Source organism: Symphalangus syndactylus, chromosome 24, assembly GCF_028878055.3.
Source record: "Symphalangus syndactylus isolate Jambi chromosome 24, NHGRI_mSymSyn1-v2.1_pri, whole genome shotgun sequence".
Lineage (NCBI taxonomy): Eukaryota > Metazoa > Chordata > Mammalia > Primates > Hylobatidae > Symphalangus > Symphalangus syndactylus.
This window is the reverse complement of record NC_072446.2, coordinates 57,244,208-57,269,879: the sequence shown is the minus strand read 5'-3', so window position 1 is coordinate 57,269,879 and position 25,672 is coordinate 57,244,208. Positions and strand designations below refer to the sequence as shown.

Sequence of the window (25,672 nt, the reverse complement as noted above, 5' to 3'; positions counted from 1 at the left end):
CCCTGCTACCTGGGAGTCCTGCTCATACCATGTGTTTATTGTTTGGCCCTGAGACGGGAGTTGCTTAGAGATAGGAGAGTAGGCAGAGGGTTTATGCAGGCTCATGCCTGGGCTGGCATCTGACCTATGACCTATTCTGACTTGGAACAAAAAAAGTGACCTGAGCTAACTCGATTCCTTTCTCAAGAATTTGGAACTGGGAAAGTGAGAGCCTGAGCTACAAGCAAGCAGTGAGAATGGAATCGGAGAGGCTGGGATGCAGGGGGTGAGGAAGGGGCTGTGAGGAAGGGCAGCCATGGGGCAGGGGCGGGGGCTGGAGAGATGGAGGGGCAGGAGCCTGGAGTAGGGAGAGAAAGGTGGTCAAAAAGCGAGGAGTGGGAAGCCCAGGCCTCGGAAACGTGACCGCAAACCCCTTTCAATCTCAAGAAAACGTTCAATGCTGGATGCCACGTGAAGCTGCTGGAAGGACTCAGACTCTGGAATCAGAAGGGGAATTTTGAGCCCAGCATCACCATTTTACACCTGCCTGACCACAGGTGGGTACTGAATTGCCTCTTGCCCAAGCTTCCTCATCTGTAAATGGGACCAGGAGCCCTCGTGACAGTGGATTGCTGGGGAGCCCTCATTTGGGCGGCCCAGCAGAGCCCCTGGCTGGAAGTGGGCTTCCCGTGCATGTGAATCCCCTTCTCCACTGGGTAAGGGGAAGGGCAGGCACTTAGTCTGGCTCCCCACTGCCTCTAGGGACTTTCCTGCTTTTTCTCCTATACTCGGCTGGTGCCCTAGAAGGTCACATGCGGCTCAAAACACACATCTGTGTTTTGTTTGGTCTTTGCAAGGTGGGCCAACACAGTGTTAGTAAAGTTTGAATTAGGACATTGTATATAAAAAGTTGGATTTCTGTATTCTCTTTGAAAATTGGGTCATTTGGATACACTGAGCCTGTATTCCTGCCAGGCAACGGCTGCGGGTGTGGAGCGGGTGGGCTCTCCAGGCAGACCCAGGCACCACTCCTCCCCGCTTGGCCTCCCTGGCTCCAAGGCTGAGTGTTGGTGGCTGCAGTTTCCTTGGGCTGGGCCAGCCTTGCAGGGCCCCTGTGGGGATTTGTGCTCATGACCATGGCTCCCTACCATACATGGTCGCACTCTTTGCCTGTCAGTGTTCTATGGCTGTGTAACAGATTACCACACATTAAGTGGCTTACAACAACACCCATTCATTAACTCACAGCTTCTGGAAGCCAGAAGTCCAGGCAGGCTGGGCTGTCGTCTCAGCTCCCATGGCTGACCTTAAGGTATTGGCCACTCTGGGCTCTTCTCTGGGGGCTTGAGGGGAGACTCTTCTCCAAGCTCATTCAGGTTGCGGCAGAATTCACCTTCTTGTGGTGATAGGACTGTTTCCTATCAGCTGGGAATGCTCTCAGCAACTTGAGGCTGGCCACGTGGCTCCTCCATCTGCAAAGCCAGCAACGGTGTGTCGAGCCCTTCTCAGGCTTTGAATCTCTCTGAATTCTTCTGTCTTCATCTTCTGCCTCTTCGTGAAAGGACTCATGTGATTATACTGGGCCACTCAGATAATTCATAGTAAGCTCCCTATCTTAACGCGAATTTATTAGTAACCTTAATTATGTCTGCAAAATTCCTTCTGCCATGTGAGGTAATGCTGTGGAGTGAATGTGTCACCCCAGATTCATATGTCAAAACCTTGAATGTCAATGTGATGGTATTTGGAGGTGGTGCCTTTGGGAAGTAATTTGGGTTAGATGAGGTCACAAGAGTGGTTCCCCCATGATAATATTAGTGTCTGTATTAGTCTGTTGTCACATTGTTATATGAAAAACCTGAGGCTGGGTAATTTATAAAGGAAGAGGTTTAATTGGCTCATGGTTCTTCAGGCTGTATAGGAAGCATGATGCTGGCATCTGCTCAGCTTCTGAGGAGGTCTCAGGAAACTTACAGTCATGGCAGAAGGTAAAGGGGGAGTAGCACTTCACATGGCCAAAGAAGGAGCAAGGACTGGGCAGGGGAGGTTCTACACACTTTAAAACAACCGGATCTTGTGAGAGCTCCATCAAAAGAACAGCACCAAGGGGATGGCACTAAGCCATTCGTGAAGGAGCCACTCCCATGACCCAATCACCTCCCACCTGGCCCCACCTGCAACACTGGGGATTCCAGTTTGACATGAGAGTTGGTGAGAACACAGAACCAAACCATATCAGTGTTTTTATAAGAGGAAGAGACCAGAGCACTCGTTCTCTGTCTCTCTTTCTCTTTCTCTCTCTCTGTTCCCCCCTCTCTCTTTCTTATTCTCTCTGCCAATGAGGATGTAGCAAGTAGGTCACCATCTGTACACCAGGAAGAGGGCCTTCACCAGACTGGCACCCCGATCTTGGACTTACCAGCTTCCAATGATGAGAAATAAAAGTCTGTTGTTTAAGCCGCCTGTCTATGATACTTTGTGATAGAGCCCACACTAAGACAAATAATGTATTCATGGGTGTGATATCTCATCCTAGCCACAGTCCTGAAGACTGAGGTGTAGATCTTCTTGCAGGCATAATCCTGCCAACTCCCCCTCCACCTACCAACTCCCCCGCCTCCACCATCTGCATTCCATGCATGTTCTCAAGGTCATCCTCCAGGAAACTGCCCTGATTGAGCTGCTGTCTTTCTCTCCCACAATTTGTATACCTCTCCTTTTTCCAGCTCTGTGTTCTGCCTTTGTATGGGTGTGGTCCTATTTGGGCCACACAAATGCCCTGGCTTATCTGGGACATTCCCAGTTTGCCCTGCAATCTTGATGCTCAGTTGGTGGAATCTCCTTCTTCAGAAGAGGCGCAGTTTGGTGGATGACAGGTGACATGCCTCCCTCTGACCTCTCAGGACCTGTAAGTCTTGAAGGCAGAGATCAGTCAGGACCCTTCCATGTTTTCACTTTGTTTCGTTCTCTCAATCCCTGGCACCTACACTAGATTCTCAAAATATTTGTTGAATGAATAGACAAAAGCCTGAAATTAGAAAAAATGCATGTGGAAAAAAATCAAAATAATAGAAAAGGGTATAGAGAGAAAAATCAGTTCTTCATACTCCTCCTGACCCCTTTCCCCAATTTTCTCCCCCAAAGGCACGTACAGCTACCAGCTTCTTGTGTTTTCTTGCAGATATGTGCACACAAGCATCACTGTTCATGTTGTACGTGTCCCACCTCTCTTTGTTTTTATTTTTTCACAGGGGTGGAAGCCAACCCCAAATGTGATTCTCCACCTTGTGTTTTGAACATAGATCTCTCCTTCAAGTAATGCCCTCCTGAAGAGTCAGAGGTTGACTTGACTTGCCCACCTGAAACTTTGCTCACCTGAAACTTTGCTCACATTTGGCCATGCTCTGTAGGAAAAATCTCACAAGGGGCAGCTTTACATTTGAAGGGTGCATCATGAACCTCTCTTCCTTGGAGGCGGGATTTATTCTTCCTCGTGTGAGCAAGCAGTCCTGCCAGTCTTCAGTATCCCAGGAGCCAGGAGCTAAGCTGAGATACTGAAGGGACAGGAGAAGGTGGGGGTCGGAGTGCCTGAGCCCATCACATCTCCTGACTCCCCTGTCCTTGTGGGCTTCTATCTGTTCATGGCCAGGCAGAGAGTGCTATGATGTGAGGGGCCCCAGATCCTGCCAGGCATGAGGTTCTTTCCCTCTAGGACCCTAAGAGTTGCCTGATCTGGGACAGAGTCCTTGCTCTAAATTGGGACTCAACAGAGAGAACTACAGAATTAGTTCTTTCTGCCACCATCAGAAATTGGGATAGGAGAGCGGAAGGCTCACAGCTGGATCCTAGGTTTCCTAACAAGAATCTTGAGTTTATCTACAACCAGGAATATTCCATTCATTTGCATGAAGGAGGCAGAAAACCTATTCTGAAGAAGGATTTTTATCACTTTTCTGTTAGAGGTTCAGGAAACCCTTTTCTGGGAAACTGTCACCCCCCTGACCCCCCAACAGTTTTATGTAGGTGTTAATAAAACCCATAAAACCCACACTTACCTATCTTTCTATTTCTCTGCCAAAGGGTGGGAGGAGGGAAATCAGGCCCAAGTGATGACCATGGACACCTGGTGGTGAAGTGAAGGGCTCCTTCCAGGGACAGCTTGGAGGTGATAGTGTGTCAGCTTATATGCTGGGCATCCTTGGAAAGTAGCCCTTCATTCTCTGTTTCTAACCTGCTTCACACCATCCAAGGGACCTGCATCACTGAGTCAGTGGATGGTACATGGGAAGCTCTCATTGAGCATGAGACCTGGGCACCATAAGAACCTAATGCCATCTAGAATTGAAATGTTACCATTTCATTGGTTGAACAGTTCATTCATTTAGCTGTTGATTGTGCATCTTCTATGTGCCAGGCTCTGTGCTAAGCATTGGGATGCAATGGTGAATGGAGCCCCTTCCTTCCACCCAAGGAGATGACCATTGGAAGATAATCCTGAGAGCAGGAATCTGAGGCTCAGAGATTAAAGGCACATCTAGGCAAGGCTGCTAGAAGGGGTTACTGCAGAGTTTGGGCTAAAAGAGCTCCCCCAGAGATCCCACCTCTTTTGTCTCTGAACAGGATTAGATGTGCACTGTGCCCTAGGAAGGATGGAGCAAATGGCTCACAGCCCCTGTGGGAGTCTCAGTGAGGTGTGCCTGGCTGCCTGGAGAACAGAATGAGATTCTGGATCCTAGGGCAACTCTTAGGGACCTCACGATTTTGCAGATGATTTTTTCCATTCTCCAAACAAGGAACAGGGAAGTAGGACTGTCTCAGCTCCCATGGGTGGATCTGTTCACATGTGTTTTGGCACAAGTTCCAGGACAGCACCACCAAAGAGGGCAAGGTTTTTATTCTGGAGGTTTTAAGTTAGGGAAGATCTTGGATATTTAGCTGTAAATTGCCAGTTTCTTCTGTTCACTAACTGACTGAGCAATTAATCTATTTGCGTAAAAAGTATTTTTTGAGCACTCATGATGTCTTGGAGTTAATTACTTTTGGCAGGGCTGATAGTAAGCTGGGATATATGAGGCCAGAATTGGTTCCGATTGGTCAAACACCATTCTGGCTTTCAGTGACCCGTTCTGATGGGTTTTTTTCCTTTGCCATATGGTTATGAAACATTCTGGAAATCACTCCTGGTTTGAGGTGCTGGTGGCAAGCAAGCTGAGGTTTCTTTTCTCCTGGAGCTTGTATTTCCAGATAGGGGTTGTGGGTGGGTTGTGGGGAGACAAGCAATAGACAGCAAACGAATAACCAGAGAAGACACTTGAGAAAGGAAGGGAATGTGGCTAAGGGGACCTGGGTGGCCAGGGAAGGCCTCTCTGAGAAGGGGCTTCCTGAACCTCACACTCTAGTGGCAGGCCCTGGGGCAAAGATGCAACTGTCAGCTGTGGATTTGTGTGGTGATTCCAGGAAATATCCCTTGGGGAGTGGGGCAGTGGGACAGGGAGGGAAGGAAGGTGATACAGGGCATATTATTGAGCAGGTCATTGTTGAGGGGCTCAACCCCACAGAGCAGTTCAGGGAGACAGGGTAGAACAGCCCTCAGCGTTGTCCAGCCCAAGGAAAGAGGGAGTTGCAGAATTTTTAAACTAATTCCCATCCGTCTTTGGTTGAGGGCTTGTGATGGTAAATACTGAGTGTCAACTTGATTGGATTGAGGGATACAAAGTATTAATCCTGGGTGTGTCTGTGTGGGTGTTGCTAAAAGAGATTAACATTTGAGTCAGTGGGCTGGGGAAGGCAGATCCACTCTTCACCTGGTGAGCATAATCTAATCAGCTTCCAGCCAATATAAAGCAGACCGAAAAACGTGAAAAGGAGGGATGGGCCTAGCCTCCCAGGCTACATCTTTCTCCCGTGTTGGATGCTTCCTGCCCTGGAACATCAGACTCCAAGTTCTTCAGTTTTTGGACTGAGACTGGCTATCCTTGCTTTGCAGCTTGCAGACAGCCTATTGTGGGACCTTGTAATCATGTAAGTTAATACTTAGTAAACTCCTAAATATATATATATATATATATATATATATCCTATTAGTTCTGTCCCTCTAAGAGGACCCTGACTAATAGAGGGCTGCTCCTGGGACAGGGGTTTTTGATTCCCTGGGTCTGAGCATTTGAGAGAAAGCCCTCCAGCAGTTGGAAGTCAGGTGCAGCAGACTCTGATATGAGGTCCGGGAAGGATCAGAGCAAGTGCTGAGTCCTGGCGATCTCCAGCAGCGCTTGCATTTGAAGGGGCACCAGGACATGGCAGTTAGAACTTGAACTCTGGAAGCAGACTGCCTTGGGCTGGTTCTTGCCCCACTGGCCAAGTTGCTTTTATTTACTTTATTGTTTTATTTATTTTTTATTTTATTTTGAGATGGAGTCTTGCTCTGTCACCCAGGCTGGACTGCAGTGGCATAATCTCTACTCACTGCCACTTCTGCCTCCCGGGTTCAAGTGATTCTCCTGCCTCAGCCTTCTAAAGGACTACAGGTGTGCACCACCACACTCAGATAATTTTTGTATATTTAGTAGAGACTGGTTTTGCCATGTTGGCCAGGGTGGTCCCGAACTCCTGACCTCAGGTGATCCACCTGCCTCACCTCCCAAAGTGCTGGGATTACAGGCATGAGCCACTGCATCCAGCCTATTTACTTATTTTTTAATGCATTTTTAAAATTGAAGAATAACTTACATAGGAAGAAGGCTACACATTCTAAGTGTGCAGCTAACAAACTTCCCCAAATGGAAAACACCCGTGTAACCAACACAACACCTGGCTCAAGAAATAAGGCATGACTGGCGCCCCAGGAATCCTCACTCACAGCCCCTTCTAGTTACTATTGCCTCCAGGATAACCACTATTTTGACTCTAATGCCATAGACTTTAGTTTTGCCTACTTTTGTGCTTTATATAAATGGGACCATGCACTGCACACTCGGCTGTGTCTGGCGCCTTCCATTCAGAATTCTGTGTCTGAGATCCATCCACACTGTTGTGCACAGTTACTGCTCATTTGTTTTATTGCTGAGTGGTGTTCCATTGTATTTGGTTGTTTCCAGTTTAGGGTGATTTTAAATAGCGTTGCTGTGAGCCCTCTTGTATACCTACGGGAACAGGAAGTCTAATTTTGCCACTTAATATTAGTTAGTGTCTTATCCCAGTTTGCAGTGGCAGCTACAGTGTGGTGTTTTGCACACAGCTGGTGCTTTATAAATGTTTGTGGCATGAATCGAGAGGCAGGGCAAGTCCAGAGGTAGAGAAACAGGTCTTGCTGGGATTTGGCGTCTGGGTCACTGGGCCTCTGACCTCTTCCATGACCCTAGACTTTGGGCCCCACTTGCTGGGTTTCAGAGGGAAACTGACAGCCACAGGGCAGAGGAGACAAAAAGAAAGTCTCCCAGGTGTGCTGTTAACATGCGCAGCGCTTAACCATCTTGGGAACTACCCCCAGATGACAGCTGAGAATCCTCATTGACTTTTCTTTGAAGGAAAAAAAATTCTTCCAGACCTGTAACTAGGCTAATCACAAGAAACATCTGTGACCTCCTAAAAATATCTGCTTGGTACCATTTTGTAGAGCATAATATTTATATAGCCCAGCAGTGTAATTAAATTGATGTTTAGTTAACTGTTGGAAACAGCTGAAGGCTCCCAAAGCCCAGGATGAGATCTGCAGGCTGCCCTGGAATGGGCTGGAAAGGGGCCCTGGGAGGTGTTCCCTCAGGCTCTTGGTGGGGGGTCCTGGAGTGGCCACAGAGATTGGGGGGGCCTGAGGAACTGAGGAACATGCTGTGTTGAGGGACTGCGTGGCTCACTCAGGGGCAGCTGGATTCTAGTTGTTTCTATATTTCTGTCCAGCAGCCTCTGGAACGTCATTTCCTGCTGAGGAAAGGTTTTCTCTTAAAGGACTAATCAGAAAGTGCTCTGTCTCAAAGCGCCTTTGCTGTTGTTTTGTAGCCTGAGGAGATGAAGTGGGGTAATGGAGGGTTTTTCTGGAGGGTTTCATGCTTGTTCCTGGAGAACTGCTCGTATTGGTGGGGATCTCAGCCGGCAGGGAGTGAAGCCCGTGCTTTCTCTTACTCCTCATCAATAAAGAAAACAGCAAAGCTGAAGCGAGTTTTTTCTTTTTTGGAAAAAAAAAAATTCAACTTTTATTTTAGATTCAGATGTGCAGGTTTGTTACCTGGGCATATTGCGTGATGCTGAGGCTTGTGGACGACTGATCCCGTCCCCAGATACTAAGCATAGTTTTTAGGCAAAGGGGCTCCATAGCTTTTCAGCTGGGCAAGTTTCTCACTGGAGCCCCCCAAGGCCTGCAAAGCAGGACTGGAGCCTACTGCGGGCAGGGCCTGGTGTGGGGTCTCCTCTGAAGCCTTGAGATGCCATAAAAACATCAGGCCTTTACGGGGGTGCCTCCAGAGTGTGGTTAGGGGTGGGATTCAGAAGGGCCTCCGGGGAGCTTGAGAAGTCTGGAGTTGGGAAGGCAGTCCAGGGACAGTACGTCCCGTTTTGGCCATCCTCTTTTTTTGGAATTCTGCTCTTTGCATGAGGAAAAGGGAAAACTCATTGATGTTTTGAGCCCATAAGCGTTCCTTTATTCATTCATTCTGTGATAATTACCAAGCAACTACTACCTAATATACCTTCTCGGCCCTGTGCTGAGAGTACGGGATGCAAGGCTGAGCAAAATGGACACCTCCTGATATGGTTTGGCTGTGTCCCCACACAAATCTCATCTTGAATTGTAGTTCCCATAATCCGCACGTGTGGTGGGAGGGACCTTGTGAGAGGTAACTGAATCATGAAGGTGGGTTCGCCCATGCTATCCTCATGATAGTAAGTTCTCATGAGATCTGATGGTTTTATAAGGGGCTTCCTCCTTCACTTGGCTCTCATTCTTCTCCTTCGTGCCGCCATGTGAAGAAGGACGCGTTTACTGTCCCTTCTGCCATTGTTTTGCTTCCTGAGGCCTTGCCAGCCCTGTGAAACTGTGAGTCAATTAAACCTCTTTCCTTTTCAAATTACTCTGTCCCAGGCAGTTCTTTCTAGCAGCGTAAGAATGGAGTAATACACCTCTGATCCTCAGGGAACTCCCAGTGTGGTGCCTGGCTACACACACAGTGAGGGCTCAGGAGGGAAAGCTGAGGGGCTCTTCATAGACTTGGCAGGGGCTTAGGACAGACTTCCTGAGGAACAAGATCAGAGGAATGAGTGAGAGGTCCCTGAGATAGGGCAGAGATGAAACCGTTCCAGGCAGAGGAAACAGCATGTGCAAATGCCCTGTGGCTCACAGAGCACGATGAGTTCCAGGAGCAGAACAAGACCAGTGAAGATGGGGAAAGGGAGTCAGTGGCAGAAGGTTGGAGCCTGGGGCCTGGCTTTGTAGGCTGAAGCCAGAACTCTGGTGGTCATCCTTACATGATCTGAGACCTGGAACCACCTGCTGTGGTGTGGACTCCACGCTGGCCTTACTTTATTCTGGAAAAGAAAGTTGGGGTGGGCAATGGCACCCTTAAGGCTGGAGTTGCCAGAAAGATTTAGGTTTTCTCCCTATCTTGAAGTGTGTAACCCCAGACTCCTCCAAGCCCTGATGGTGACCATCAAGATGGAGGTGGCTCTATGACATCACTGAAGGGACTGTGAACAAGGACCTAAACCCAAACCCAGCTCCATGAAATTGAGGACTTCATCTCAGTGTCTGTCCAAGCCACAGCCTAATAGGTCCTTAAACAGACTCAAAGGGAGAAACGGCCCAGGGAAGAAGGAAAGCCACCACTTGCATTTCCCAGTGGCACCGCCTTTTATTCCGAGTCTAAAGTTATCCCAAGGCCACACATATGTGGACAGGGGATGGTGTGCTTGGGTGGGCTGGTGGTGTGGCGCCATGGGAAGTGGTTTGGAGGATGAGAGAACATGGTGCCCAGATCCACAATGCCATCCTTACCTCTCCAATGGGCTCTTGTGGGACCCCTCCACAATGAAGGGATGACTCCAGATGGTCTCTGTTTCCCTTGGATATTTATAATCCTAAAAACAGATCGGTATTTAAAAGTTAATGAAGAAAAGGAAAGTTAGCTCATCGATAACAATAAAAGGTGGTGTTTTGGGCACATTTGTCTATGTTCCTGGCATTGCATTCAGGGCTTAACATGTATCATCTTATTTCTCGTCACCACTACTTCTGAAATTAGATCCATTTCCACTGGGAGGGTGAAAACTTGCTGAGGTTTTGGCCTTAGAAATGTGGTGGTGCTTCCCCCTACTTCCAACCCATGTAATTAAAAATCTAAAAAATAAAACTATGCTAAACCATAAATCAAGTGCAAGATAGATTACCAAGCTCTGGGTGTTTCTCCACAATGACTAGTTTGATGTGTATTTTGAAACATTATTGTACATAAGTGTGGTTATTTTTATGTAAATTTGAATTATATGATTCTGAAATAGTTTAATATAAAATAAAAATAAAGTCTCACTTTACAACCCAAATATGAAATAGAATCCCAAGAGATTGAAGACAGTTGGGAATCTCATAATTTCAAGGGCCTTAAGATAGACTGGTTTGTGAGCTTTGTTGAAACTTGTCCAAGATGGGGCTGCTCTCAGCTGGTAAAATGGAAACCCATCATGCTTTGTGTTGTTACTATGGAAAGGTTGATCTGGACTTCAGTGAGCTGGGATTTACATGAGATCTTCAGGAAAGTATCTCTCTAATAAATAAAACTTCCATATAGCAAATTATGTTGGAAAAAAAATTCCTCAGTGCCTTTGAATTGTGTGTGGCCACAGTAGATACTTTCTCTGCCTACCGGGTCACTTAGGGGAAGAGAAGTTCAGTGACTTGCATAACAGCATAAGGTCATGGTGGAGCTGAGGTTTGGAAATTGGTCTGCCTGGTTCCAGGTGTCTTGTTGAGAGAGATCTAGTGTTCCTGACTTCCTCTTTAAATTACTAAAAAAAAAAAAATCAAAGAGCTAGACAGGGCTTTGAAACTCATTTAATCCAGGGCATGTGTTTTAGAGATGAATGAACTCAAATCGAGAGAAGAAAAACTGAATGACGTAAAACCATGGTTACTGTGCTTTGGTTGGCTTCACCAGTTTTCCAGGGAAGCTCTTGAAAGAGGCTGAGCTCTACTTCAAGCTGGTTCTTAGCCTCGCTGTGTGGTCACCAGGAGGCTACTTGCCCTCTCTTGGTTCAAGCCCCGCCTCTCAGGGAATCAGGTGGGTTGGATTAGGTGTACTCTCCCATTCCTTCAAGCTTGAGAGCTCTCTATCTCTGATTCCAGCCTCTTCTCATTGATTGAGTTACTTCCCATTGTCTCTTGGGGATAAAACTGGGGTGGTGGTAAGGGGAGGCCCCATAAGAAATGGGGTGGCATAAATGAACCAAGAATGTAGAGGCAATAATTTTTCCAAGGAAAATTTATTTGGTAAAGAGAAAATAAAATTTCTTTCCTTTTTTTAATTAATTAATTAATTTATTTATTTTTATTATACTTTAGGTTTTAGGGTACATGTGCACAATGTGCAGGTTTGTTACATATGTATCCATGTGCCATGTTGATTTCCTGCACCCATTAACTCGTCATTTAGCATTAGGTATATCTCCTAATGCTGTCCCTCCCCCCTCTCCCAACCCCACAACAGTCCCTGGAGTGTGATGTTCCCCTTCCTGTGTCCATGGGTTCTCATTGTTCAATTCCCACCTATGAGTGAGAACATGTGGTGTTTGGTTTTTTGTCCTTGTGATAGTTTACTGAGAATGATGTTTTCCAGTTTCATCCATGTCCCTACAAAGGACATGAACTCATCATTTTTTATGGCTGCATAGTATTCCATGGTGTATATGTGCCACATTTTCTTAATCCAGTCTATCGTTGTTGGACATTTGGGTTGGTTCCAAGTCTTTGCTATTGTGAATAGTGCCGCAGTAAACATACGTGTGCATGTGTCTTTATAGCAGCATGATTTATAGTCCTTTGGGTATATACCCAGTAATGGGATGGCAGGGTCAAGTGGTATTTCTAGTTCTAGATCCCTGAGGAATCGCCACACTGACTTCCACAATGGTTGAACTAGTTTACAGTCCCATCAACAGTGTAAAAGTGTTCCTATTTCTCCACATCCTCTCCAGCACCTGTTGTTTCCTGCTTTTTTAATGATGGCCATTCTAACTGGTGTGAGATGGTATCTCACTGTGGTTTTGATTTGCATTTCTCTGATGGCCAGTGATGATGAGCATTTCTTCATGTGTTTTTTGGCTGCATAAATGTCTTCTTTTGAGAAGTGTCTGTTCATGTCCTTTGCCCACTTTTTGATGGGGTTGTTTGTTTTTTTCTTGTAAATTTGTTTGAGTTCATTGTAGATTCTGGATATTAGCCCTTTGTCAGATGAGTAGGTTGCAAAAATTTTCTCCCATTCTGTAGGTTGCCTGTTCACTCTGATGGTAGTTTCTTTTGCTGTGCAGAAGCTCTTTAGTTTAATTAGATCCCATTTGTCAATTTTGGCTTTTGTTGCCATTGCTTTTGGTGTTTTAGACATGAAGTCCTTGCCCACGCCTATGTCCTGAATGGTATTGCCTAGGTTTTCTTATAGGATTTCAATGGTTTTAGGTCTAACATGTAAGTCTTTAATCCATCTTGAATTAATTTTTGTGTAAGGTGTAAGGAAGGGATCCAGTTTCAGCTTTCTACATATGGCTAGCCAGTTTTCCCAGCACCATTTATTAAATAGGGAATCCTTTCCCCATTTCTTGTTTTTGTCAGGTTTGTCAAAGATCAGATAGTTGTAGATATGTGGCATCATTTCTGAGGCTCTGTCCTGTTCCATTGATCTATGTCTCTGTTATGGTACCAGTACCATGCTGTTTTGTTTACTGTAGCCTTGTAGTATAGTTTGAAGTCAGGTAGTGTGATGTCTCCAGCTTTGTTCTTTTGGCTTAGGATTGACTTGGCGATGTGGGCTCTTTTTTGGTTCCATATGAACTTTAAAGTAGTTTTTTCCAATTCTGTGAAGAAAGTCATTGGTAGCTTGATGGGGATGGCATTGAATCTATAAACTACCTTGGGCAGTATGGCCATTTTCACGATATTGATTCTTCCAACCCATGAGCATGGAATGTTCTTCCATTTGTTTGTATCCTCTTTTATTTCATTGAGCAGTGGTTTGTAGTTCTCCTTGAAGAGGTCCTTCACATCCCTTGTAAGTTGGATTCCTAGGTATTTTATTCTCTTTGAAGCAATTGTGAATGGGAGTTCACTCATGATTTGGCTCTCTGTTTGTCTGTGATTGGTGTACAAGAATGCTTGTGATTTTTGTACATTGATTTTGTATCCTGAGACTTTGCTGAAGTTGCTAATCAGCTCAAGGAGATTTTGGGCTGAGACAATGGGGTTTTCTAGATATACAATCATGTCATCTGCAAACAGGGACAATTTGACTTCCTCTTTTCCTAATTGAATACCCTTTATTTCCTTCTCCTGCCTGATTGCTCTGGCCAGAACTTCCAGCACTATGTTGAATAGGAGTGGTGAGAGAGGGCATCCCTGTCTTGTGCCAGTTTTCAGAGGGAATGCTTCCAGTTTTTGCCCACGCAGTATGATATTGGCTGTGGGTTTGTCGTAGATAGCTCTTATTATTTTGAGATACCTCCCATCAATACCTAATTTATTGAGAGTTTTTAGCATGAAGGGTTGTTGAATTTTGTCAAAGGCCTTTTCTGCATCTATTGAGATAATCATGTGGTTTTTGTCTTTGGTTCTGTTGATATGCTGGATTACATTTATTGATTTGCATATGTTGAACGAGCCTTGCATCCCAGGGATGAAGCCCACTTGATTATGGTGGATAAGCTTTTTGATGTGCTGCTGGATTCAGTTTGCCAGTATTTTACTGAGGATTTTTGCATCAATGTTCATCAAGGATATTGGTCTGAAATTCTCTTTTTTGGTTATGTCTCTGCCAGGCTTTGGTATCAGGACGATGCTAGCTTCATCAAATGTGTTAGGGAGGATTCCCTCTTTTTCTATCAATTGGAATAGTTTCAGAAGGAATGGTACCAGTTCCTCCTTGTACCTCTGGTAGAATTCGGCTGTGAATCCATCAGGTCCTGGACTCTTTTTGGTTGGTAAGCTATTGGTTATTGCCACAATTTCAGAACCTGTTATTGGTCTATTCAGAGATTCAACTTCTTCCTGATTTAGTCTTGGGAGGGTGTATTTGTCAAGGAATTTATCCATTTCTTCTAGATTTTCTAGTTTATTTGCATAGAGGTGTTTGTAGTATTCTCTGATGGTAGATTGTATTTCTGTGGGATCAGTGGTGATATCCCCTTTTTCATTTTTTATTGCATCTATTTGGTTCTTCTCTCTTTTCTTCTTTATTAGTCTTGCTGGTGGTCTATCAATTTTGTTGATCTTTTCAAAAAACCAGCTCCTGGATTCATTAATTTTTTGAAGGGTTTTTTGTCTCTATTTCCTTCAGTTCTGCTCTGATTTTAGTTATTTCTCGCCTTCTGCTAGCTTTTGAATGTGTTTGCTCTTGCTTTTCTAGTTCTTTTAATTGTGATGTTAGGGTGTCCATTTTGGATCTTTCCTGCTTTCTCTTGTGGGCATTTAGTGCTATAAATTTCCCTCTACACACTGCTTTGAATGTGTCCCAGAGATTCTGGTATGTTGTGTCTTTGTTCTCATTGGTTTCAAAGAACATCTTTATTTCTGCCTTCATTTCATTATGTACCCAGTAGTCATTCAGGAGCAGGTTGTTGAGTTTCCATGTAGTTGAGCGGTTTTGAGTGAGTTTCTTAATCCTGAGTTCTAGTTTGATTGCACTGTGGTCTGAGAGACAGTTTGTTATAATTTCTGTTATTTTACATTTGCTGAGAAGAGCTTTACTTCCAACTATGTGGTCAATTTTGGAATAGGTGTGGTGTGGTGCTGAAAAAAATGTATATTCTGTTGATTTGGGGTGGAGAGTTCTGTAGATGTCTATTAGGTCCACTTTGTGTAGAGCTGAGTTCAATTCCTGGATATCCTTGTTAACTTTCTGTCTCATTGATCTGTCTAATGTTGACAGTGGGGTGTTAAAATCTCCCATTATTATTGTGTGGGAGTTTAAGTCCCTTTGTAGGTCACTCAGGACTTGCTTTATGAATCTGGGTGCTCCTGTGTTGGGTGCATATATATTTAGGATAGTTAGCTCTTCTTGTTGAATTGATCCCGTTACCCTTATGTAATGGCCTTCTTTGTCTCTTTTGATCTTTGTTGGTTTAAATTCTATTTTATGAGAGACTAGGATTGCAACCCCTGCCTTTTTTTGTTTTCCATTTGCTTGATAGATCTTCCTCCCTCCCTTTATTTTGAGTCTATGTGAGTCTCTGCACGTGAGATGGGTTTCCTGAATACAGCACACTGGTGGGTCCTGACTCCTTATCCAGTTTGCCAGTGTGTGTCTTTTAATTGGAGCATTTAGCCCATTTACATTTAATGTTAATATTGTTATGTGTGAATCTGATCCTGTCATTATGTTAGTTGGTTATTTTGCTCGTTAGTTGATGCAGTTTCTTCCCAGCCTCGACGGTCTTTACAATTTGGCATGTTTTTGCAGTGGCTGGTACCGGTTGTTCCTTTCCATGTTTAGTGCTTCCTTCAGGAGCTCTTTTAGGGCAGGCCTGGTGGTGACAAAATCACTCAGTGTTTGCTTGTCTGTAAAGTATTTTATTTCTCCTTCACTTATGAAGCTTAGTTTGGCTGGATAGGAAATTCTGGGTTGAAAATTCTTTTCTTTAAGAATGTTGAATATCGGCCCCCACTCTCTTCTGGCTTGTAGAGTTTCTGCCGAGAGATCAGCTGTTAGTCTCATGGGCTTCCCTTTGTGGGTAACCCGACCTTTCTCTCTGGCTGCCCTTAACATTTTTTCCTTCATTTCAACTTTGGTGAATCTGAGAATTATGTGTCTTGGAGTTGGTCTTCTCGAGGAGTATCTTTGTGGCGTTCTCTGTATTTCCTGAATCTGAATGTTGGCCTGCCTTGCTAGATTAGGGAAGTTCTCCTGGATAATATCTTGCAGAGTGTTTTCCAACTTGGTTCCATTCTTCCCGTCATTTTCAGGTACACCAATCAGACGTAGGTTTGGTCTTTTCACATAGTCCCAAATTTCTTGGAGGCTTTGTTCATTTCTTTTTATTCTTTTTTCTCTAAACTTCCCTTCTCGCTTCATTTCATTCATTTCATCTTCCATCAGTGATACCCTTTCTTCCAGTTGATCGCATCTGCTACGGAGGCTTCTGCAATCTTCACGTAGTTCTCGAAACTTGGCTTTCAGCTCCATCAGCTCCTTTAAGCCCTTCTCTCCATTGGTTATTCTAGTTATCCATTCTTCTAATTTTTTTTCAAAGTTTTTAACTTCTTTGCTATTGTTTTGAATTTCCTCCCGTAGCTCAGAGTAGTTTGATCGTCTGAAGCCTTCTTCTCTCAACTCGTCAAAGTCATCCTCCATCCAGCTTTGTTCCGTTGCTGGTGAGGAACCGCGTTCCTTTGGAGGAGGAGAGGTGCTCTGCTTTTTAGAGTTTCCAGTTTTTCTGCTTTGTTTTTTCCCCATCTTTGTGGTTTTATCTACTTTTGGTCTTTGATGATGGTGATGTACAGATGGGTTTTTGGTGTGGATGTCCTTTCTCTTTGTTAGTTTTCCTTCTACCAGACAGGACCCTCAGCTGCAGGTCTGTTGGAGTTTACTAGAGGTCCACTCCAGACCCTGTTTGGCTGGGTGTCAGCAGCAGTGGCTGCAGAACAGTGGATTTTTGTGAGACCACAAATTCAGCTGTCTGATAGTTCCTCTGGAAGTTTTGTCTCAGAGGAGTACCTGGCCGAGTGAGGTGTCAGACTGTCCCTACTGGGGGGATGCCTCCCAGTTAGGCTGCTCACGGGTGAGGGACCCACTTTAGGAGGCAGTCTGTCTGTTCTCAGATCTCCAGCTGCGTGCTGGGAGAACCACTACTCTCTTCAAAGCTGTCAGTCAGACAGGTCATTTAAGTCTGTGGAGGTTCCTGCTGACTTTTTGTCTGTGCCCTGCCCCCAGAGGTGGAGCCTACAGAGGCAGGCAGGCCTCCTTGAGCTGTGGTGGGCTCCACCCAGTTCGAGCTTCCTGGCTGCTTTGTTTACCTAAGCAAGCCTGGGCAATGGCGGGCGCCCCTCCCCCAGCCTTGCTGCCGCCTTGCAGCTTGATCTCAGACTGCTGTGCTAGCAATCAGTGAGACTCCATGGGCATAGGACCCTCCGAGCCAGGTGCGGGACACAATCTCCTAGTGTGCCGTTTTCCAGGCCCGTTGGAAAAGCGCAGTATTAGGGTGGGACTGACCCGATATTCCAGGTGCCGTCTGTTACCCCTTTCTTTGACTAGGAAAGGGAATTCCCTGACCCCTTGCGCTTCCCGAGTGAGGCAATGCCTCGCCCTGCTTGGGCTCGCACACAGTGCGCTTCACCAACTGTCCTGCACCCACTGTTTGGCACTCCCTAGTGAGATGAAACTGGTACCTCAAACAGAAATGCAGAAATCACCCGTCTTCTGTGTCGCTCAGGCTGGGAGCTGGAGACCGGAGCTGTTCCTATTGGGCCATCTTGGCTCCACCCCTGTCCTTTTTTATTTTAAAGAAATAGCCAAGATGACTGACCAGTATACGATGAATTTCCATTTTTCTTGTTTTTTTTTTTTTTTTTTTTTTTTTAGACAGAGTCTCGCTCAGTTGCCCAGGCTGGAGTGCAGTGGCCCGATTTCGGCTCACTGCAAGCTCCGCCTCCTGGGTTCATGCCATTCTCCTGCCTCAGCCTCCAGAGTAGCTGGGATTACAGGCGCCCACCACCATGCCCGGCTAATTTTTTGTACTTTTAGTAGAGACGGGGTTTCACCGTGTTAGCCAGGATGGTCTCGATCTCCTGACCTTGTGATCCGCCCGCCTCGGCCTCCCAAAGTGCTGGGATTACAGGCGTGAGCCACCGCACCCGGCTCCATTTTTCTTTATTACAAAGAATCATTCAAAGATGCTCTCCCATTTTCATACCCACACAACACATAAAGCTCAACACACACTTGCACACATATGCACATCAAACATGCCCTGTCAATCAAGCATCACAATGAGCTGAATTAATAAGCTGTTCAAGGCAGACAGCTCTGGGCAGGACTTGGTTATGGCTTTGGTGGGAGTCTCTTTGGAGAAGTCCACTTGGTGGGGTGCATAGGCACAGAACCTTGAAAAACTTTCTGAGATGTCACTGACCAGCTTGGCTGTTATCTAAAATTGTCTCCTGTTTATATTTTCTTCATCTTGAACAACTCTGTGACATATGATTAGTTATAAGGTTTCTCATATCTCCCAATATTTTCTCTAAAGTTGGATTCCAATGTCTTTTTTGAGTGGCAGTGTCCAAATTACTTAGAGCCACAACAACACTGAGTCACAAGCTATCTCAAAACTCTGCAATAAGTTGTGCTAAGCACAGCACTGAATTATACTCATGGACCTGTGGTCTGATTGACGATCTGCTAATTAAGGCTGGCTGGGCCCTGCCCCTTCAGTCCCTCATCTCCTTTCCCTCCCTGCTATGGTTTGAATGTGTCCCTCAAATTTCACGTGTTGGATACTCAATCCCCAATGTGGCAGTATGAGAGGTGGGGCATTTAAGAGGTGAACTGGTCATGAAGGCTCTTCTCTTTTCAAATAGATTAACTCATTCATGGGTTAATGAATTAATGAATTGATGGGTTATTGTAGAAGTGGAACTGGTGGCTTTATAAGCAGAGGAAGAGAGGCCTGAGCTAGCATGCTCAGCTCCCTTGCCACGTAATGTCCTGCATGGTCTCAAGACTCTTCAGAGAGTCCCCACTGGCAAGAAGGATTTCACCAGATGTGACCTCTGAACCTTGGACTTCCCAGCCTCCAGAACTGTAAGACATAAATTTCACTTCTTATAAATTACCCTGTTTCAGATATTCTGTTATAAGCAACAGAAAATGAACTGAGACACTCCCCTTTAGACCAGTGGCATGGTCTGGGCACATTTTCCCCATGGTGATGGCAGAGGGGAAACACATCATTGGGCTAACATCCCACAGGCCAGAGCAAGTGACATGGCCAAACTCAGAAGCAGGAAGTACGGCATTAAAATGCACATCAGAAGTGAAGGAAGAGAGTGGAAATGTGAAGACAGTCATTGTGGTCAATATCCACTGTGACAAATTTATCAGTTCTGGTGGTTTTAAACATTTGCAAATTCTTTGTTACTCCTCCCATCAAGAGGTGGGATCCAGGTCCCCTCCCTCTCAGCTGGGGTGGGCCATTGTGGCTGCCTGGATGAACACAATGTGGCAGAGGTGATACTGCATGACTTTCTAGGCTTCTGCTGGTTTCTTGCACACTTCTGCCCCTTGTGAGAAGTTCTGACACCCCAAGGTCCCCATGTGGGGAGACCAGACGGAGATGCTCAGGGATGCCTGGATTCCCAGCGAGGAATCTCTGGAGAGGGCCACAGACACTGCATGTCTCTGCAAACACATGGGAATCCCTGAGAAAGAACTGCCCAATGGAGCCCAGTTAACCCCCAGATCCATGAGCAAATCATTGTTCCGGTTTTATGCCACTGTTTTGGGGTGGCTCATTATGCAGTATTAGATAACTGGAAAATCAAGGCTACAATTTCTAGCAAGGAATGGTGCATGGGGTGAATTGCAGCTCCCCCACTTGCCACCGGGTTGTGACCTTGGATAAGTGCTCTGATGTCCCTGAATCTCAGCTTTTTCATCTGTAAAAATGGGGATCGTGTTCCCTGCCTCCTATGATTGCTGCCAGATTAAACACCTAGCACAGGGCCTGGATGGTGGCAGGTGCTCAGTCAATACTGATGGAATAAATAACTGCTTACTGCTCAATGGGGCTCATAGGGTGAATTCTGGCTGAGTAGAGCTCGGAGGCCAAAAAATGGGCAGATGGGATGATTGACACAGTGCTGTGGTTCAGCCTAGGCTACAAATTATGGCCTTTAGAGGCTGTTTGTGTGTGTGTGTGTGTGTGTGTGTGTGTGTGTGTGTGCATGCTTTCAAATCTTCCTTTAATAAGGAAGTGGAGACCTTTTTTTTTTTTTTTTTTGCCCTGTTGCCCAGGCTGGAGTGCAATGGCACGATCTTGGCTTACTGCCACCTCCGCCTCCCAGGTTCAAGCAATTCTCCTGCCTCAGTCTCCCGAGTTGGGATTACAGGTACCCGCCACCACACCTGGCTAATTTTTTTATTTTTAGTAGAGACGGGGTTTCGCCATGTTGGCCAGGCTGGTCTGGAGCTCCTGGCCTCAGGTGATCCACCTGCTTTGGCCTCCCAAAGTGCTGGGATTACAGGCATGAGCCACCATGCCTAGCCCCTTTTGCAGTCTTGATTGATGTGTGTGAAACCCATTTCCTGGAGCTCTCAGGGGAACACTTTTTGTGTGTGCAGATCCCTATTTCATGAAGTTGCAGGGACATAGAATATATAATTTGTTTGGGGCATTGCTTTGAGCAGGCTGATAAAAGTGGAAGCTAAAAAATCCTCCCTCAGATCCTGTAGTCAGCCTGTTTGGGTTTCTTCCCCATCTCTGCAACCTGAAGGGAAGGATCTTTCTTTTATTGCCCCATATGATCCACAGGAAGGATCTTCCTTTTAACAAACTTCTTCTTGACAAATAACACCCATAATGCAGAAGGTGCACGCATCCTGTGTTCATCTTGATGAAGTTTCATAAACTACAGGCAGCCGTATTTTCATAAACCAACTTCCAGACCCAGAAACAGAATCCCTTCCAGCACCCCAGATGTCCCTTCTCCTCTTTCTTGTCCCTACTTAGTCCCCCAACCTAGGGGAACCACAATTCTGCCTTAAAAATAACATTGTTTAGTTTCCCCAGTTTTTGCTGTTCCCATAAACAAAATCATGCACCCTGATTTTGTGTCTGGATTCCTCGGCTACACGCTGTCTCTGTAACACTCACGCATTTGTTGCACATCTTTTGGCTCATTCATCCTCTTAGTTGTATCATATTTTATTTTATGAATATACCACAATTTATTTATCTGTTCTACTGTTGATGGGTAGTTTCCAGATTTGTGTCCCATCTACTGTCTCTCCAGCATGAAGCTTATCTAACTTACCTCCCCAGCATGTGGCTTAAATACCTGGAACATTTGCTTGGAACATGAAGGAAGGAAGGCAGGTTCTTTATAAATTCAAATCCATCCTATCCGGTTGCCCACACTGTGCTGAGAGTCCTCACTGGCTGCTCCAGCCTCTCCCATCCAAATGGCCAGACTTCAAGGAGTGGAGGGTGAGAACCCTCTCCCTTGTCTGTTCCAACCGCCAGTGCCTGAAATCTCACCTCGGGAGGGCCCTTCCTTTCCCACTGTTAAAATACAACACCCCCGCCAGGCGCGGTGGCTCATGCCTGTAATCCCAGCACTTTGGGAGGCTGAGGCGGGCGGATCACGAGGTCAGGAGATCGAGACCATCCTGGCTAACACGGTGAAACCCCGTCTCTACTAAAAACACAAAAAATTAGCCGGGCGTGGTGGCGGGCGCTTGTAGTCCCAGCTACTCCGGAGGCGGAGGCAGGAGAATGGCGTGAACCCGGGAGGTGGAGCTTGCAGTGAGCCGAGATCGCGCCACTGCAGTCCGGCCTGGGCGAAAGAGCGAGACTCCGTCTCAAAAAAAAAAAAAAGAAAGAAAGAAAATACGACACCCCCCTCCACCCAGAAGGCGTGTTCTCCAAAGTGAGCCTTCTATGTCACTTGTCCCTAAAGAGAAGAAAAGAACAAGACTTCCTGATAACTGATCTGGGCCAGGAATGCAGCAGCACTTGATGTTTGAGGGAAGCGGTTTTTCATTGAAGAGGGGAGGAAAAGGAACGTGCCCCAAAGCAAGGTGGGAACTTTGACTACAAACTCAGTGGGGCTCCGCATTCTGCCTGTGGCTAGCTCCTTTTATCGGGCACTGCAATTGAAGCAGGAGATTAGATTTGGGACCTTTAACTCAACCTAATCCCAAATGCACCTTTATTTTATGTCTCACTAAGGAAGAACTAGCATTGCAATGGAAAACTATGGCATCCTACTTTCTTTAGAATTTTATTTTCAACTTATTTGAATGGGCTTTACATTTAATTAGGTAAAAATTTTTATAATATAGTACTTGGGTGAATATAAAAAGAAAAATATAAGCAAAATAAAATTGGTTAATATATTCTAAATTTCTTAACATGGACCTGATTTTTCTGATTCACTTTTGACTCCCAAATTGTTGTTGCCTGTGGTCTCTCCACTCCGCTGGCAATGTCATCCCGAGTGCCATGAAGAGTCTTGGTAGTACGGTAATTCTGTTCTTTAATTTTATCTTTAACTAACGAATAATGATTGCATATATTTATAGGGTATAATGTGATGTTTTGGTATGTGTTTACATTGTAGAATGATAAAATCAAGTAAATTAACATATCTATCACCTCATGTATTTATCAATTTTTGTGATAAGAATATTTAAAACCCAATCTTTAAGCAATTTTGAAATATACAATGCTATGATTAATTATACTCATCATGCTGTACAATAGATCACCAAAGCTTTGACCCTCTGCCTGGCTGAATGTTGTACTTTTTAGTCAACATCTCTCTTTTCTCCATCCACCCCCATCCCTGAGCCTTTGATAAACACCATCCTACTCTCTCCTTCTATGAGTTTGCCTTTTATCATCCATGTACGAACTAAAAGCATTGGCCCTGGGTTCTGAAGCTAGTTTTGCAGCCTGCTTCTGATTCCTGCTTTGCGGAGGGCTCCTGAAGGCATATCTTCCCTTCTCACCCCCAGACCAATTAGGAGAGGCTCCAGGATTTCCATGCACATGGCGGATACCACTCTGCTGGGTTTGAGGCTGGTGCTTTTGATATTCATGCATGTAACAGGCAAGGGCAACTATATGGCATGACTACTTCTTAGAGGAAGTGGTTGTAAGGAAGCTTTGATATATACTAAGATGCATTCCAACTTCAGAACTGCTAAGATACAGAAAAAAGTATAAGCTAGAATCAATGCAAAAATCACAGCACCATCCCTGCCTGCTGGTCAGCTGCGCCATCCCCCAGAATCACGGCCTCCCAGAAGCCTGCAGCCTCTTCGTGAGTCGTAACCTGTGTCTGAACACTCGATTTATCTTCATCTTTCTGGAAAGACTGTATGTAAACTGATTACATTGCTCTACTCCCCACTTCCCTCCAAACTGAACCAAGTAACACAATTCATTGGCTTTTCTGGAGCAAGAGGAGAGTGATATCAGCATTCAGACCCAGGAGTGCTGTGGGTTATGTTCATCATCTAGGCATAAAATGGCTCAGCATCAAAGCAGCCCTGGGGAGGGTTAATGTCCAGGCTCTCTTCTGCTTCTGCTGATCTCCACCACACTTACCTCTTTGCAGGGTGTGCTGCGGGTCTGGACTGGTGAGAACTGAGCCTGGGAGAGGAGACCAAGCAAAGGCTTAATTTTCTGCTCTGTTTTCCCCAGTTTGCCCGGGGATCATCTTTAGCGCTGGCAGATAGGAGGCTTTGTTCTTCATTGCTCCTCCATTAAAGTGCTGTCCCTGAGATCCCTAGAAAGAGTTTGTTTTATTTGTTTTTCGGCCAGAGGTGCATTCAGAAAAAGGCCCAGGCAACTCCCCAGAGGAAGTTCATTCTCTATTTTTAGTGGCTCAGGAGCCTGGAGATGCAATATTAATCTTCTTCCACCTCAGAGCTTGCCGAGAAAGGATTTGGGGGCTTAAAGGGGATGGCTTACTTTTCTTTTGGTTCAGCATGATAATGGCCACAGACTCTGTGAGGGGACTCTGTCTGTTCTACATGAGGTTTTGAACAGATTACTTTTCTCAGCCAGCTTCCTGGGGAGAGACTCACTTTCATTGAGAAGATGCCTTGAGCTTTGTAGAATAAAACAATGCTTCAGGCCTGATGAAAGAGATACCGTTCTGCAGAGGCCAGGGAATGCTTTTCTTGACGTTCTGGAGAGAGGCAAAGCGGAAGAGAGAAAGGAGAGGGAGGCTGGGGACTGGCAAGAGACCCCACTGTGGGAGCTCAGATCATTAATCTTAATTCTCCCACACCCCTGCCATGGCCCCAGACGTGGGGGAAGGTGATGAGGTGTTTTCCTCTGACTTTAGCTTTGGCTGTGTGACTTGTTTTGGTCAGTGGGGTGTTAGCAGATATCACATGGGTAGAGGCTTGAAAGGCTCTTGGGTGGGGATTTTGCTCTGTTGCACTCCTGACTTTTACCATAGCAAGAACATGCCTTGGCTATTTGTAGGACCAGGGACAAGAAGAAACACATGGAACAGACCTAAGCCCAACCCACAGCTTGTGCAAAGTCCACCCAAGTCCAGACTATTAGCCAAACCCCAGCCAACCCACAGATATGTGGTCAGAGAATAAATTCTCATTGTTGTGTAATACTGTGCTTTGGGATTATTTGTTATGCAGCACATTGTGGCAATAGCTGACTAATACAGAACTCTTTCTTATTCTCTCAAATCATTAATAAAGTCAATAAATTCATGAAATACTTGGGATAAATGATGTTTTAAAAATGGGAACCAGTGAGGGATTGTGTGTGAATTGTAAGGCCTTATTGAAGGAGAAGGAAGTGTTTGGAAGAAAGTTCGAGATGGAGAGATGCTGTAGGGACAGCTTTAGAGCCTCATAAGGCGGTGGAAATTGGGGCTGGGCTAAGTTTCACTGGCTCTCTGAGAGACATAGACCATTCAGTGGATATTCAGCTTAAATAAGAAAAGATACAAGACAGACACCAAGAATTCAGGTCCATTAGTCAAAGTTTTCCAGAGAAACAAAACCAATAGGATTTGTGTGTGTGTGTACTTACGCATATGTATATATATATTTTATTTATGTTTTAAAAGAATTGGCTCAAATGATTATGGAGGCTGACAAGTCCAAATTCTGCAGGGTGGGCTGGCAAGCTGGAGACCCAGGGAGGAGTCATTGTTGCAGTTTGAGCCTGAAGGTAGTCTGCCATGGAGCCAGGAAGAGCCAATGCTGTAGAACAAGTCTGAAGGCCTTCTCATGGCTGATTGCTTCTTGCTCAAGGGAGGTCAGTATTTTGTTCTATTTCAAGGCTTCAACTGACTGGATGAGGCTCACATTATGCAGGATGATGCTTTAGTTCACCAATTTAAATGTTCGTCTCATTCAAAACCACCCTCACAGAAACATCAAAATGTTTGAGCATGTATCTGGGCACTGTGGCCCAGCCAATTTGACACATGAAATTAACCATCACAGTTGGCTTTAATCTTTCTCTAGTTCTACAAAAAGAAACCCATTGGCTCCATATCAGCAAGTTATAAGTTACCAAGGAGAGAGCTAGCATCCAACTCAAATCATGTCCCAGAGGACGTGACTTGTGGCTATTGTTGAGAAAATTTTCTATTGGGCCTACTGAATCCACCAAGCTTTGCCAAAATATCATTGCCACCATTCTTTAAAAAGTCTTTATTGGGTTATAGCATATATAAATAGAGTGCACAAGTCATAATGTGCTTCTTGATGAATTTTCACAAAGTGAACTAGCACTGGGTCAAAAAACA

General features: G+C 45.3%; 1 protein-coding gene across 2 annotated transcripts in view; it reads right to left on the bottom strand.

Annotated features, from left to right (window-relative positions):
- The window catches only part of LOC129474670 (putative uncharacterized protein SCP2D1-AS1), a 28,994-nt gene extending 7,622 nt beyond the window's left edge, over window positions 1-21,372 (bottom strand). The window contains exons 1-2 of one of the 2 annotated variants that reach the window (XM_055266175.2): window positions 21,188-21,372; window positions 9,959-10,041 (exon numbers count right to left, since the gene is read on the bottom strand). In XM_055266175.2, coding sequence (XP_055122150.1) covers window positions 9,959-10,041; window positions 21,188-21,220 — 116 coding nt within the window. In that variant the 5' untranslated portion in view covers window positions 21,221-21,372. The remainder of the gene's footprint in view (window positions 1-9,958; window positions 10,042-21,187) is intronic. The other variant, XM_055266176.2, reaches the window with a different exon arrangement.
- Window positions 21,373-25,672: the final 4,300 nt, after the last annotated feature.